This window comes from Seriola lalandi, unplaced genomic scaffold (genome assembly GCF_002814215.2).
Source record: "Seriola lalandi dorsalis isolate HSWRI2012SDOR001 ecotype SW California unplaced genomic scaffold, Sedor1 jcf7180002055004, whole genome shotgun sequence".
NCBI lineage: Eukaryota > Metazoa > Chordata > Actinopteri > Carangiformes > Carangidae > Seriola > Seriola lalandi.
Genome location: NW_019525548.1, coordinates 26,834 through 39,703, shown reverse-complemented (window position 1 = coordinate 39,703; position 12,870 = coordinate 26,834). Strand labels below are relative to the sequence as shown.

At 42.2% G+C, this 12,870-nt stretch overlaps 2 protein-coding genes across 2 annotated transcripts in view; one reads left to right on the top strand and one right to left on the bottom strand.

Moving 5' to 3' along the window:
• Positions 1-601: 601 nt before the first annotated feature.
• tob2 (transducer of ERBB2, 2) lies at positions 602-6,074 on the bottom strand. Its single transcript, XM_023397201.2, has 2 exons — positions 5,764-6,074; positions 602-3,033 (listed from the first exon to the last, which is right to left on the bottom strand). Exon 2 carries the CDS (start codon positions 2,825-2,827, stop codon positions 1,616-1,618), a length of 1,212 nt encoding a protein of 403 aa, XP_023252969.1. The 5' UTR covers positions 2,828-3,033; positions 5,764-6,074; the 3' UTR covers positions 602-1,615.
• A 1,535-nt stretch (positions 6,075-7,609) lies between these two features.
• Positions 7,610-12,870, top strand: part of LOC111647573 (aconitate hydratase, mitochondrial-like) — a 16,628-nt gene continuing 11,367 nt past the window's right edge. Inside the window, exons 1-4 of the mRNA XM_023397193.2 lie at positions 7,610-7,692; positions 9,879-10,021; positions 10,479-10,737; positions 12,212-12,304. Of these exons, the coding sequence (XP_023252961.1) occupies positions 7,657-7,692; positions 9,879-10,021; positions 10,479-10,737; positions 12,212-12,304 (531 nt within the window). The 5' untranslated portion in view covers positions 7,610-7,656. The remainder of the gene's footprint in view (positions 7,693-9,878; positions 10,022-10,478; positions 10,738-12,211; positions 12,305-12,870) is intronic.

The following is a 12,870-nucleotide window of genomic DNA, read 5'->3' as shown; positions in this document are numbered from 1 at the left end:
GGGGTGGGGTGGGGTTATCCTTCCCTGTAGCGACTGTCACATGGACCCGACTGGTAAACACACATTGGAAACAACAGACTTCCAGTGATCTGGACGAGCTGTCCAATAAAGCGACAGAAGCCGCACGTCGATAGAGAACATTCATCTTTGAATCTGTGTCCACGTCACTGCAACTGGGGAGAAGAGACAGCGCAACCTGAGCTGAAGCAGAGATCACTGAAGAATTTCAAGAGGAGGGAGAGAATAGTGTGAGCCTTTGGCTTCAATACCATTTAAGCTCACCAGAAACGTGCTCTGGGTTTTAAAGTCTCGCTCTCTAAACCAATACGCTCCGGACGCCACGGAGGCAACACAACCCTCTAGCTGCTTCTCTCTCTCTCTCTCATTTCCTTCTGTCTTCCCGTCTCCCTCCCTCCTCTCATGCAGAGGAAAACCTCTCCTTCATAGTCATGAAGTCATGCTAAGCCATTTATCACAATCCCTACTGCTTAGCTGCTGCATCCCCTCCCCCTCATCACCTTCTCCGCCTGTTCACCTTCACACTCTGCTGACTGGAATCGTGTGTGTGTGTGTGTGTGTGTGCACACATATTTTCTGCATGTTTGTCTATTTGAGTACACGTATGAAGCCATAACGTACATCCCTGCGCGTGTAACAGAGGTATAGCGTCATGGTTACGGTCTTAAAATGCAAAGACTTGTTCGCTTCTCACATTCGCCAAGGTTTCCCTGACCTTCCCAGCTGCAGTTTCCCCTGACAAGTACAATACATTCTACTACATCACTCCCTTAACACCCTAATGCCCCCCCCGCTCTGCTTTCTGCTCCCTGCACTGCTCCAACTTCATTTAAGCCCATGTCATGAACACATTCCAGCTGACCATAAACTGCTTTCAATATACGCCTGCTGACAACAACAGAGTGAAACTGTGCCTGTGCACGAGTGCGTTTCAAGGGTAACGGGCCCGACGTACAAACAATGAGTCTCTCGATCACGCTGAGCCACAACAAAACAGAACAGGACTGCACACACAGACACAGCAGAGCCCCCCCCCCCCCCCCCCCCCCCTCCTCTTCTCTGTATTTGTGGCAAGTAGGGCAGAGCAGATTGCAGAGCAAAGTGCTGAGCTTTCCACAGCCGTCGTTCCCTGCAGGACTTGGCGAGGTCCTTTTTCACAGCATGACAGTGCAGTGCAAAATGGAGCTATGCTAGAGTCGGGTCCATTACACTACAGGTCAAGAAAAAAAAAACCCCCAAAAACACAAGTGTCTCACATTAACATTCAATGCAAAACAATAAACATAAAAGCTTGGCAAGGACTCAACGGAGAAAGGAAGTCACCCCCACCCACTCCCACTCCTGTCAAAGCGAACACATAGAACGTGACGAGTAACAGCGACGGACAAAGGGGCAGGGTGGGGCTGGGGGCTGTGGAGGGACAAAACAAATCACAGACATATTCAGTGAACGTGGTATTTTAAATCTTTGTAGTAAACTAATTCTTAATTTGTATTAGTATTAGAACAATTTCTTAGAAAAACTGAAAATATCAGGAGCATCACTGTCCTCACACCCGACTCCTCCTCCAGCGACTCCTCTCATTACAAATGAAGGCTTAGTTGGCCAGCACAACAGGCTGGAAGGACTGGCTGGGATATTGCAGGTTGTAGCTTCCTAAACCTTCGACAAATGGCGGCTTCTCCATGTAAGAAATTCCTCCGTTGCTGCCGATGATGCCCACGCTCTGGGCCGGAGGAGGGCTGGAGAAGGGGTCAAAGGATGGATGGGTGTTGACAGTGTGGGGGGGCTGGAATGGGCTGGCATGAGGCTGCATGGGCTGGGTGTCTGCATCGAAGTAAAGGGGCCCCGGGGATCCTGGGTAGACAAACTCTTTGGCGTTGGGGGAGAGCTGGCTGGGGATGGGACCTCCGAGGGAGTGCAAGGAGAGCGACAGCGGCTTGTGCTTGAGCAGCTCCGGCGTCGAGATGTTGGTGGGAGAGCGGGACAGCATTCTCTGGGCGGGTGGGACGACGACTCCGGAGCTGGCCGGCGACCCGGCTCCGCTGCACTTCTTCATCTTGGTCGAGCCGAATTTAGTGGCGGCGAAACTGGCTGTGGTGAAGGTGATGGGTTGAGGGCGGGCAGTGGGAAGAGCGGAGGGTGGCTGCTGAGCGGCGAGGTAGGGCAGCCCGCCGCTGGGAGGGGAAGGGGTAGAGGTATTGGAGGAGTGGGCAGCAGGGTCAGTGGGAGTACTGGAGCTGGGGTAGCTGAAGAGCCCGGGGCAGGACTGGGCAGACAGAGGTGTGGGAGAGCTGGAGTGCGACGGCATGAGGGCGGGAGACGCCTGACTTCCAATTGGCACAAACACCTGAGCGTCTGGGTTGAAGCCCAGATTCTTGGCCTCTTCCGCCTCTGCGTCTCCTTTGCCCTCTCTGATCACACCCTCAGGCCTCTCGCTGTCACAGCCCAGACCTGGGGGGTCCTCCAGGTAGAGCACCTTCACTGCCCCCTTCTCTCCAATCTGGTAGGACACCTCATAAGGGTCGATCCACACGCTGAGCTCTGCGGGAACATTTGCACGCACTTCCTCCGTGTCCAGTCCGCTTCTCTTTGCGGCCAACTCCACCACGGGGTCCCTCGGCGCCCCCAGGTGAATGCAGCGGAAGGCAGAACCCCGGAGAGGGGCTTCAGGGTACCAGTGACCCTCAAAACGAGACACAAGTATCCTCTCCAGCTCCTCGCCGAACAGGTCAGCTCGACGCCGAGGCAGCTTGTTGTACAGGTAGGACACGATGAAGTTGAGGGCAACCTTCACTTCTAGATGCATGGCTGCACCGGGTCGGCAAAATGTTTGAAATGATGGTTCTGAAAGTGAGGCGAAGCAACTGAGACACGGAGTTCTTCCTCTGGCTTATTGTAAAGTGTACGGTTGTTTTAGTGTCACCATGGTAAAGGCACCTTGAAGGTGGGGGCAGCAGGTTGCAGGCTGTTTTTTCGCCGTCACAAGTACGTAACAATGTTTTCAGGTTCCAACTGTGAAGATGAAAACAGAGGAAAGCAGTCACTTTACCTGGCAAGGACATGAGGGCGTTTGTTGTTATTCTATTGTTGCCGCAGACAGTTAATGGACACAGAGAGCCTGGATTGTGCAGAGGCTGGAGTGTGCTGCCAGAATAAACAGTGATTCATTATAACTCATTATTTTAGAGAAATATCATTTACATTTTTGTTTTTTATCCGAGTTGTTTACTTTGGTTTAAAGGACAAAAACTTTTGACGGTCTTTGTTTACTCACACTGACACTTGCAAAAAAATCAACTAGAAAATGTACAAGATCATGACCATCATCAACAGTTTAGTAAACGTATCCGTCAATTGAATGTTTAATTGATTTGTTTAATTATTTGAATGGCACACTGCAGCTTCCATACATCATGAGTCTGGTGAGAGCAGGAAAAACACATGAGACCAGTGGAAGTGTCACGGCTTAATGTGATATGGACTGAGGCATTTCTGTACTGACCTACCAGGGCAAACATCGATTCGATTAAGAAACCTGACGCTAAATCTAATCTGCTGCGAAAATGACCTTAAAGCCATTAAAAATAGATTCAAACAGTTTGGGGAAATTGTGGGGGAGAAGACCAATTATCACTATTATCCAGGAATCACATTTCTATAATACAAACTTATTTACACATCCACTATTCTTATTCAGTAACACACAGCAATTAAAAATGCTTTATATTTTATATCAGTTGGTTGTATCAACTGCAGGATGTACTGATTGATGTAACAGATGCTGTGTCGTGGGCTTCATAAATCCTTTATAATCTGAATCCGAGCCCATGGAGCGCCTCCTGCTTAATGCTGTAAGTCACACAGAGGCCATTCATCACCACGCAGAGTCGAGCTGAAAAGGAAGATTACATGCAAGAGGAAAAAAAAAAAACAAAAACAACACCAGAAGACTCCCTGAGGAAGAAGTATAAAATGGCAGGACAGTTAATCGACTCCACAGAACACCATGTCCCACCATGCAGTGCGTGTGATCACCCCCTCCCCCCTACGCACACACACAAACAATTCACTCACATTCCCTGCCAGATGGGGATTCGGCAGCTAAGATTAGAAAGACGCCTCCGATTAAAGACAATTCTAATGTTATTACAGATAAAGCTGCAACGGCTGGACGCACGGCTGCGGGAGTGACGGTTCAAGATGAGATTTACATTTTCCTTTTGCATGAAAAAGGTGACATTGAAGGATAAGATGGGGGCTGGTTCGGATGGGCTATAAATAGGACCCCATTTTGCATCGTCTGTGGTGCAAATTCCTCTCAACCACCTGAGTCAAAAATGAGTTAAAGTGATTGTAGGAAAGGATCTTCGAGCACAAGAGAATCCACTGGTCCGTCACCTGCAACAGCCATCACCACTAAAAACCTTGGGTGCACACACAGCTAAGCTATCTACAGCATCTACTGCATTTTGTTCCTCTCATTACAAAAAGACAAGATACTCCAATGTCATCCAATGACATTAGAGAATAACTCGGTTAATATGTGCAGGTTTATTGTTTCTGTGGTGAAATAATTGGTCTAAAACATTAACACAGCTTGCAATTTCATTAAAATACATCAAAAATCTTTCATGTTTGCAAATCCCCTCACTGCGTTCATACTTGTATCCTTCACCTGCAGATTTGTTGCACAGTTTGAGGGAGATGGTTTTTATTTTTAAAGGCCTGTTATTGCGGATCGGTGCAACAGCAGGATCTCTGGTGCTATTTTTGTTTACATGGACTCATTATCAGAGCTGCAAATGTGTGACAGTGTGTGCTGCAAAGCATCCACTACTAGTCAGATTTGAACTGTTAAGCAGCAGAGCCACAGTGATCTCACAATAAGCACACACTACAATACAAATATGACAACAAAAGCCCATTTAGGAATATTATAAGTGGGGGTCAGAGCAATACTAAGTGGTCACCACAGACATAAATCTCAATAAAATTTTAAATTACAGTGATTTTTGTTTTGTTGATCTCAGTTTTCTCCCAATGGAACTTTAAACTGTTTGTTATTTATAGACCCACTGAATTAGGAATATGTTGCATATCTACCTGCCGGATAATGGAGGATTAATAAGCAAGGAGAGAAGGGTTTGGTAAAAAAAAAAATATCAAGCAGGTTCGCATGTGTGGTGAGAAGCCCAGATAATAACAGCAGCAGGGTCTACCTGGGGATTACTGCCATATGTCAGTCAAAAGGCACTGGAGCAGAAAGGACATCGGTTTAGCTGACATGCAGGTGGAGAATCCCCCCTTCGCTAAATTGTCGTTGTAAATTAAATTATGTAGCTAATTAAGTGGCGAACAGCCCATCGACCGAGTATGTGCACTGAGCAATGAAGAAGAGAGTCCCTCCTCAGCATAAACAACCCCCCCCCCACCACCTCAGTCAAACCATGAATATAAACGAGAGAGAGAGAAAAATCATGACAGCTTAACAGACCTTTAGAGGGTCACGTCAGCTAATTATAATATATAACGGCTAAGCTAAGACAAAAACAAAAGCCGTGTTTTTCCTATTCAATGGCGGACCCGGTTATTCACAGTTATTCAATATAGTCAGCGCATTTTTGATGAATAACCACATCTTCTGGAAAGAAAAAAAAAACACCAAAACACACACAGGCCCCGTTAGCATATTAGAATAAAATTAGCTTATATTGTGCCACCGGTTGACAGTTAATTACTCACCTATCGTGACTGATGTCCTAGCTTGACTTGTACTCCTGCGTTTCTGTTTTAAATCCCTTGTGTTGTCTCGGGTTTTCAAGACGCCTGTATCGAGTCGTCGGTTTAGATGCCGACAGCAGGATATTTTTCACCTTGGTATTTGCTGTTTTGTTTTTGTTTTTTTTTTTTTGTTTTTAACTGCTGCCCCAATTCTCCGATGGCTGGATGGTTTTCCAGTTTGTCTTGAGCTGACAGTTTGCATGGAGGGTCCAGAGAAACTTTCCTGTTTGACAACCCGGCGTATTTATACACTGTGACTCGCCCACACCCCCGTGACGGCAGGCACTACTTTCTTCACATTATAATGGATGCTGCTTTATTATTATTATTATTGTAATATTCTTATAACTGTATTTATCATGTCTGTTCTCCTGTTAGCAAAATCATTAATGTCACCCTTGTAGATTACATCTTTTTTTTCATACGACCCCGCAGAATCATTTAAAAAGGAAAATAAACATGTTATCACTCACGATTTCTATTCATAGTCTTCCGCGAAAAGTAGCGACACCGATACTACACAAAAAAAACGTTTTTGTCCTCATATAAAACCGAAGTGTACCCATCAGGCTCTAGTTCTTTTGGCGGTGGGATATTTGTAGTTTCCTACGGTGCAGAACAATTTGCTAAAAATATAAGGAGTGATAGCAACAGAGTCTCTATTGGCTGAGATGGGGGAGGACCCACAGATTATAGGGCTGCAGCGTCCACTCAGCCAACCAAAGCAACCGGACTTTTACCAGAGGCTTGTGGGAAATGAAGTTCTTAATCACTAAATGATATATGATTATAAGATTATTCTGTGACTTTTAGAATATTTTCAAAATAAACAAGGGTTGAAAATGCGTGGTAGATACTACAAAGTGGGCCTATAGAAAATGCCCATGGCATTTGTTAACTTCATAGAGCTGGGGCTACTAAGCTGCTTTATGTTTTTTTTATGTGAATAGATTTTTTTTCATTTTGCAGAAAGCAATAAAAACGTACTGATTCATTATATATCCTATTATGTGTGATTTTATATTATGAGTTATGTGTAAAGTGTAGTTCCAGTGGATGAAAGCACCAGGAGACGTAGCAATACTACACCATAAAAATACTAAGTCTTGCAGAGGTACAAAAGTATTAGCAGTAAAATGTAGCCGATAATACTTCCATTGAACTATTACATTATTGGATTATTATCATTGCTGCGTCTCTGTGTAAGCAACATTTAATGTATCTTGTGTAGATGAAGCTAACTCACAAGTAGGCTAACTGTCAAATAAACTCGGAGTGAAAGTACAATATTTTCCTCTGAAATACAGTGAAGTAGGAGTACAAAACAGTAAAAGGTAGAATAGTGTACTTAAAAACTGTAATCAAGAAAATATTAGTCACTTTCCACCTTTGCTTACTTCATACGTGAGAGAAAATATATGACACTCCTGAAGTTATGTCGAAACGGTCGAAACTTAATAATAATAATAATAATAATAATAATAATAATAATAATTTCCTTTCTTAATTTATAGTGTTTTTTAAATTTAAATTTGTTTATTTCAAATAATTCCACATAAGGAACAGGACAAATTAACAGAACAGTAGCTCAATTCAAAAACATATAGAGGTCAAATTACATAAACTTTGATGACAAGAAAATAATAACAACATAAATACAATAGTAGTAGCCTATATTAAATGAAATAAAACAATATGAAAATAAAAAGGATAAATAAAAAATGTCAGGGGTGAAGATAGATAAATAGAAAGAGACTTAAATTAAAACATTTATTAATTTATAGTGTAAAATAACGGGCAACTTAAGCCAGTGACGTCACACCAGGGCGACACTCATCTTTGTCAGTGAACAAAATGGCGCCTTACTGTTTGACTGTCTCTAGGCTGCGGGTAAGAAAACGTTCTTTTATAACCTTTACAGAATATTTAACTGTCCTGCTATGGAGTACATATGTGACAACAGATATGCTCCGTCGTGTGCTACAGCCGCCATTGCTTCTTGTTGACCGACGGCAGGTTAACGCAGAGCAGAGTTCGCGCCGAGCCGCTGACTGTCAGGTCACGGTGTCCCCGTTTGACACCGGGATGCGACGCGTTGTAACGGTTATAAACCCCGTCTGACTTGACGACCACCAACTTAAAATCATGTTATTGATAATAACAGTATTGAATTCAGTCAACATCACAACTGAACAGTGGCTGTAAACGCACTTAAGTGTCCTGATGTTTGCAAGGTGATCGCAAGGTTACGCAGTTCTCTTAACGGCTCCTGAATGATGCACAGAGGCAGTTTCCGGTCCCGTGTTGGGTAGTAAATCATATCAGATAATGTTTATTTTGAAAAGCACCGTGCTTTCTGTAAGGACCTGTCTACAGAAGGTGTTTTTTTTATCATCCATTTCTATTATTTATTATATATATATTTTCTATTATTCAATTTTTTAAATTGAAATTTAATAACATAGATCAACAAACAAACCATCCCACATATAAACATTAACATAGCTATTATTTTAATAAACAAATATCATGTTGTATAATACGTTATTTTACACAATAATAGAGATTAGTCTAGATTTGAAAATAAGACAAAATGGTGGCCAGACATTAATAAAACTTTCTGGTCAAGAATTATTGCGCTTGAGTTGTCTGAAGAAAAGACAGTCTCAAAGTATATCTTAGTCCTCAGTCTCATTTTTTTTAAAATGCTGAGTTTATTATTTGGATCAATATGAAGTAAATAGCATTCATTGCATGGAAATGATACTATTTACAAAATATATATTCTGACAGGTTCTTCATTGACCACTTGTTACTGTCAAAGCTACTGTTTCAAACACTGAATCTTCTGCCAAGTTGTGTGTTATGGTGTTGCCACATCGCAGTTTTAAAGACTCATCTTTCAAGACCTGTTTGAATGTTTAAGCCTGTACCTGAGCACAGTTTGTTCGACTTGATAGAGATTCTCCTCATTTAGGTTTAACTTAAGGAAGTACTAATCTTAAGGTTTTAAAAGCAATGGATATCCCAAAATAATTGTTTCTGTTGGTGAAATACACACATTACACGTGACTTAAGGATAATCATTTACTCACAGAAGACTATCCTTAACAGCATGTCATAACATTTATATACAAAGTGCATGCCATTAAATATATCTTTCATGGACTCTGAATCAAAAAGTTAATTTGCTGATGACAAGTACCGGCATTAAGGTGCTGTAATGGAACCAATACTGATTTTAAAGACTGTGTGTGTGTGTGTGTGTGTGTGTACCTCTAGTGCTCATACATAGTTGAGGAGACAGTTGAATCCACTCAGAGGATCACACTGTCAGTAATAGTCCAGCGGGAGAGGCTAACCTCTGAAATATGAGCTGTATAAACTTTCACCCACTTTTCTTTGAGCACAGTGACTTTCCACTGAATATCAACACTAACGGAAGATGTTAAGCAACTCGTCGTAGCTGGTTTAAAAATAACCCTTCTACTGTATATCACAGGATCATCCACTGGCATGAGAGGTTTAAAGCCAGCACTGTAATGGCTTACTTTGCTGGCAGCGACAAAAGACATCAACCAATAAAAATGCCTCAAAAGCCTGAAGCAGTGTCCTGATTAAATTTTCTAATACTCAGTCCAGTATTGAGTTTCTGCCAGATAATCAATATAATCTTTGTGTATATGATGTATTCTTCTACATAATACAACAGCAAATTTCACAGTTCAAGTAGATTAAAGTTATTCAGAGAAAGGTTTTTATGTCTATAAAGAGATAATTGTCTGTCTGGAATTGTTCTAGCAGGTTTTTGATTGAAACGCTTGTTGTCATTGGAGAACAGTGTTAGCAATTACTGATTAATTAATGTATGCTTCTGTTGTGCCCCTTGCTCAGTGTCTAGTGTTTTTACTAGACCCACCTGCTTTGGTCCCCGGTCATGTGTCATTTAATTGCCTCTTGTTCCTCTCCATAGTTATTATCTAACTCAGAACTGCATATGTTGGTCCTGAACGCTACAATAAAACTTTGTTTATAGGGGTTTTTCTCTGAATTGTTTTCTTCTTCCTCTGGTCTAGCTGGCCCTTGGAACCGGGGCGAAGCGTTTTCATGTCTCTGCAGTCTTTAGCGCCAAAGCCAAGGTGGCCATGAGCCGCTTTGAGCCCGGCTCCAGCATTAACTATGAGAAGATGCACGACAACATCAACATTGTGCGCAGGAGGTCAGCAGCAGTTGCCTTTCTCAGAAGTACACATACACAGAGTCTGTGTTGATTACAGTTTGGCTCATGAGGAATGGCTGGTGTTTATTACAGCTACACAGTAAATCTCATGACATTTACAGTGTTGACTTGTCAGAGCCAGCAGGGCCCAGGAGCTAAGTTTGGATGACCTGGTGTTCCCCTCTTGCTAAGTTGACCACATGCTGTAATCCAGGAACAGGAAAAGCCTTTTGTCTCACTGACTATTAAAGGAACAGTCAGACCTAAATATTTGCTGCCCTGATAAGCCACAGTTACTTCTGGTGTTCAGGGTTTTCCTCAATTCTTTGTAACCGGAAGTAGTTTGTTTGAGTTTATTGATACATTTTATTTATTTATTCCATTTCTCAGTAAAATCAAACATTCTCAAGGGAAAATATGGTTTATCTGATTCTACAAATCCAACCCACCCCACCAGGCTCAGCAGGCCCCTCACTCTGTCGGAGAAGATCGTGTACGGTCACCTGGACGATCCAGCCGGGCAGGAGATCGACCGCGGGCGTACATATCTGCGCCTGCGTCCGGGCCGTGTGGCTATGCAGGATGCTACAGCTCAGATGGCAATGCTTCAGTTCATCAGCAGCGGTCTGCCCAGGGTGGCTGTCCCCTCCACCATCCACTGTGATCACCTGATCGAGGCGCAGATCGGGGGGGCTGAGGACCTGCAGAGGGCTAAGGTGAGCAGGATTATATTTATGATACATATATTTTTATGGTACAGTCATTGGTTGCAAATCGCCAGGAGAAGAAAATGCCTATTATTATTATTTTCATCTGACAACGTATGTGTTAATGTGCCTGCCTGCTCGGCCACTGGCCTCTGTTTTGCTTTGTAATCAGATTAGATACAATCTCAAGAGTTATGTCACATGATCTGGAAAGCTTATTCAGGGTTCCTGTGGGTCATTAAAAAGTCTGAAATTAAACTAAAGGAAAATAAGGTCTGAAAATGTCTTATATTTACCATAAGTTTATTGTAGGTATTAAATTTGCAGATAGTGTGTTTAAGACTGGTAGAAAAAAACAAAGGCAATAATAATGATGGTGCTCGTTTTTCATGTCACTAGTTCCACTCTGTTGTCGCTTTAACAGACACACGTTTGTTTTTAAGATGTGGTTATATAGACACACTAGGGGGCGCTAACCTGGTAGTTTGGCATAGATCTACAGTCTATGGTTCGCAGGTAGATAATTAGATGAAGGAAAAGTCATTGTGCATAGTGATGAGGGCTAAAAGGTCTGCACTACTAAACATTAAGAACATGTTATTTTCCCCCTGATTATCTAAAAATGAATCTGAAATTCTGTCGTAGGATTTAGAAAATGTTTAGCAGTAATAGGAAGTAATAGTTATTTCTACCAACATGCAAAATGAATGGTGTGGTGCTTTAATACTTGTGCTGCTGCAGGTGTTTACATCTGAATTTTCTACTCCGCCTCTATTTAAAAACATCGTTTACAGGAGAGCAGCAACAAAAGTCTGAGTAAAAGAAATCATTTGGCATTGTTCGGTCTTAATCTTAATTTATTAGGATCTTAAAAACCATTGGTTTTGATTTTTAAAATGTTGCAGGAACCTGTTTTTTCTATGTTAACAGATTTAGAAAGTTTAAAAGTTGAGAATTTGTCTACAGCTGGTTCATATCAATGATATGTGTGTGCATCTGATACCGACTTCATAACATCCCATTAATGTGTTGGCAAGATGCAGTTATGGAGAGACTCTACAGCTTCATCAGTTTCTCCTCTGGCTTTTGGCTCTCTTTATTATGAGGTTTTGTCAGTTAACGCGACGAGTGAAACAAGAGCCAGATTCTATTATGAGTAGCGTTTATACAGTGCAGTTGCACGTTGCAGTATATATTTAACTAACAGTATGAATATGTAAATTCAGGCAATTGTTAAAGGATTTTAACATTGTTTGGGCAGCGTTTTATTCTCATCCAGCGAGGAGTCATGTTGCAGAGGCAGCAGCTGTTAAAAGTTTTTTCTGTGGTTTCAATAGATAAAATCAGAAGCTTTGATCAAAATGTGTGGTTACATGCCTGGAGGTCACGTTGAATACCAGGATTTAGTATTAAGTGCTTTTATAGTTACATGAAAATAACCTCCACAGAAGCCCTAACTCCTCCCTAAATACTCCTAACACAGGAGGTGAACGAGGAGGTGTACAACTTCCTTGCAACTGCTGCGGCCAAATACGGAGTTGGCTTCTGGAAACCAGGCTCAGGGATCATCCATCAGGTAAAGTTGACTGATTTATAATGATGCTTTAAATGGCTTCTCTGACTTCAGTAACACCTCACAGTGTGTAGAGAATACAGTGTTTCCTCTAGGATTTTTTTCAGCAGTGGGGGCATGCTATGGGGGGGGGGTAAGAGTCAGTGGCAAAGTTTGCACCCAGGCTCATCTCTCCGCTGCTGTGCTCTGCTCTCCTCCACTTTGTTTAACAACTCCCCCCTGTCTAATGTTACTTGTCTAAGAAGATTACATTAAAAGTGTGAGTAACGTAACGCTAACAGCGTTATATAGTTTACACTCACATCACATCTGATTACAAGTGTGAACATTAAAATACTATTTTTTTACTTAACCATCATCATTTACGAGTCAGTAAAAGGCTTATGATGCTACCTGACTAGCGTCTTCTTCATCTGTTGTCTTTCTCTTCTTAGAGAAGTATCTGAACAAGCTCATCTGAAAATGCAGTCAGCAGTTAATACATAATGACGTGTAGATATTAGCTTAATGCTATCAATTAGTTTACCCAAGTTAGCGTCACTGAGTTGGCTAATAAGTCTACCTTTTCT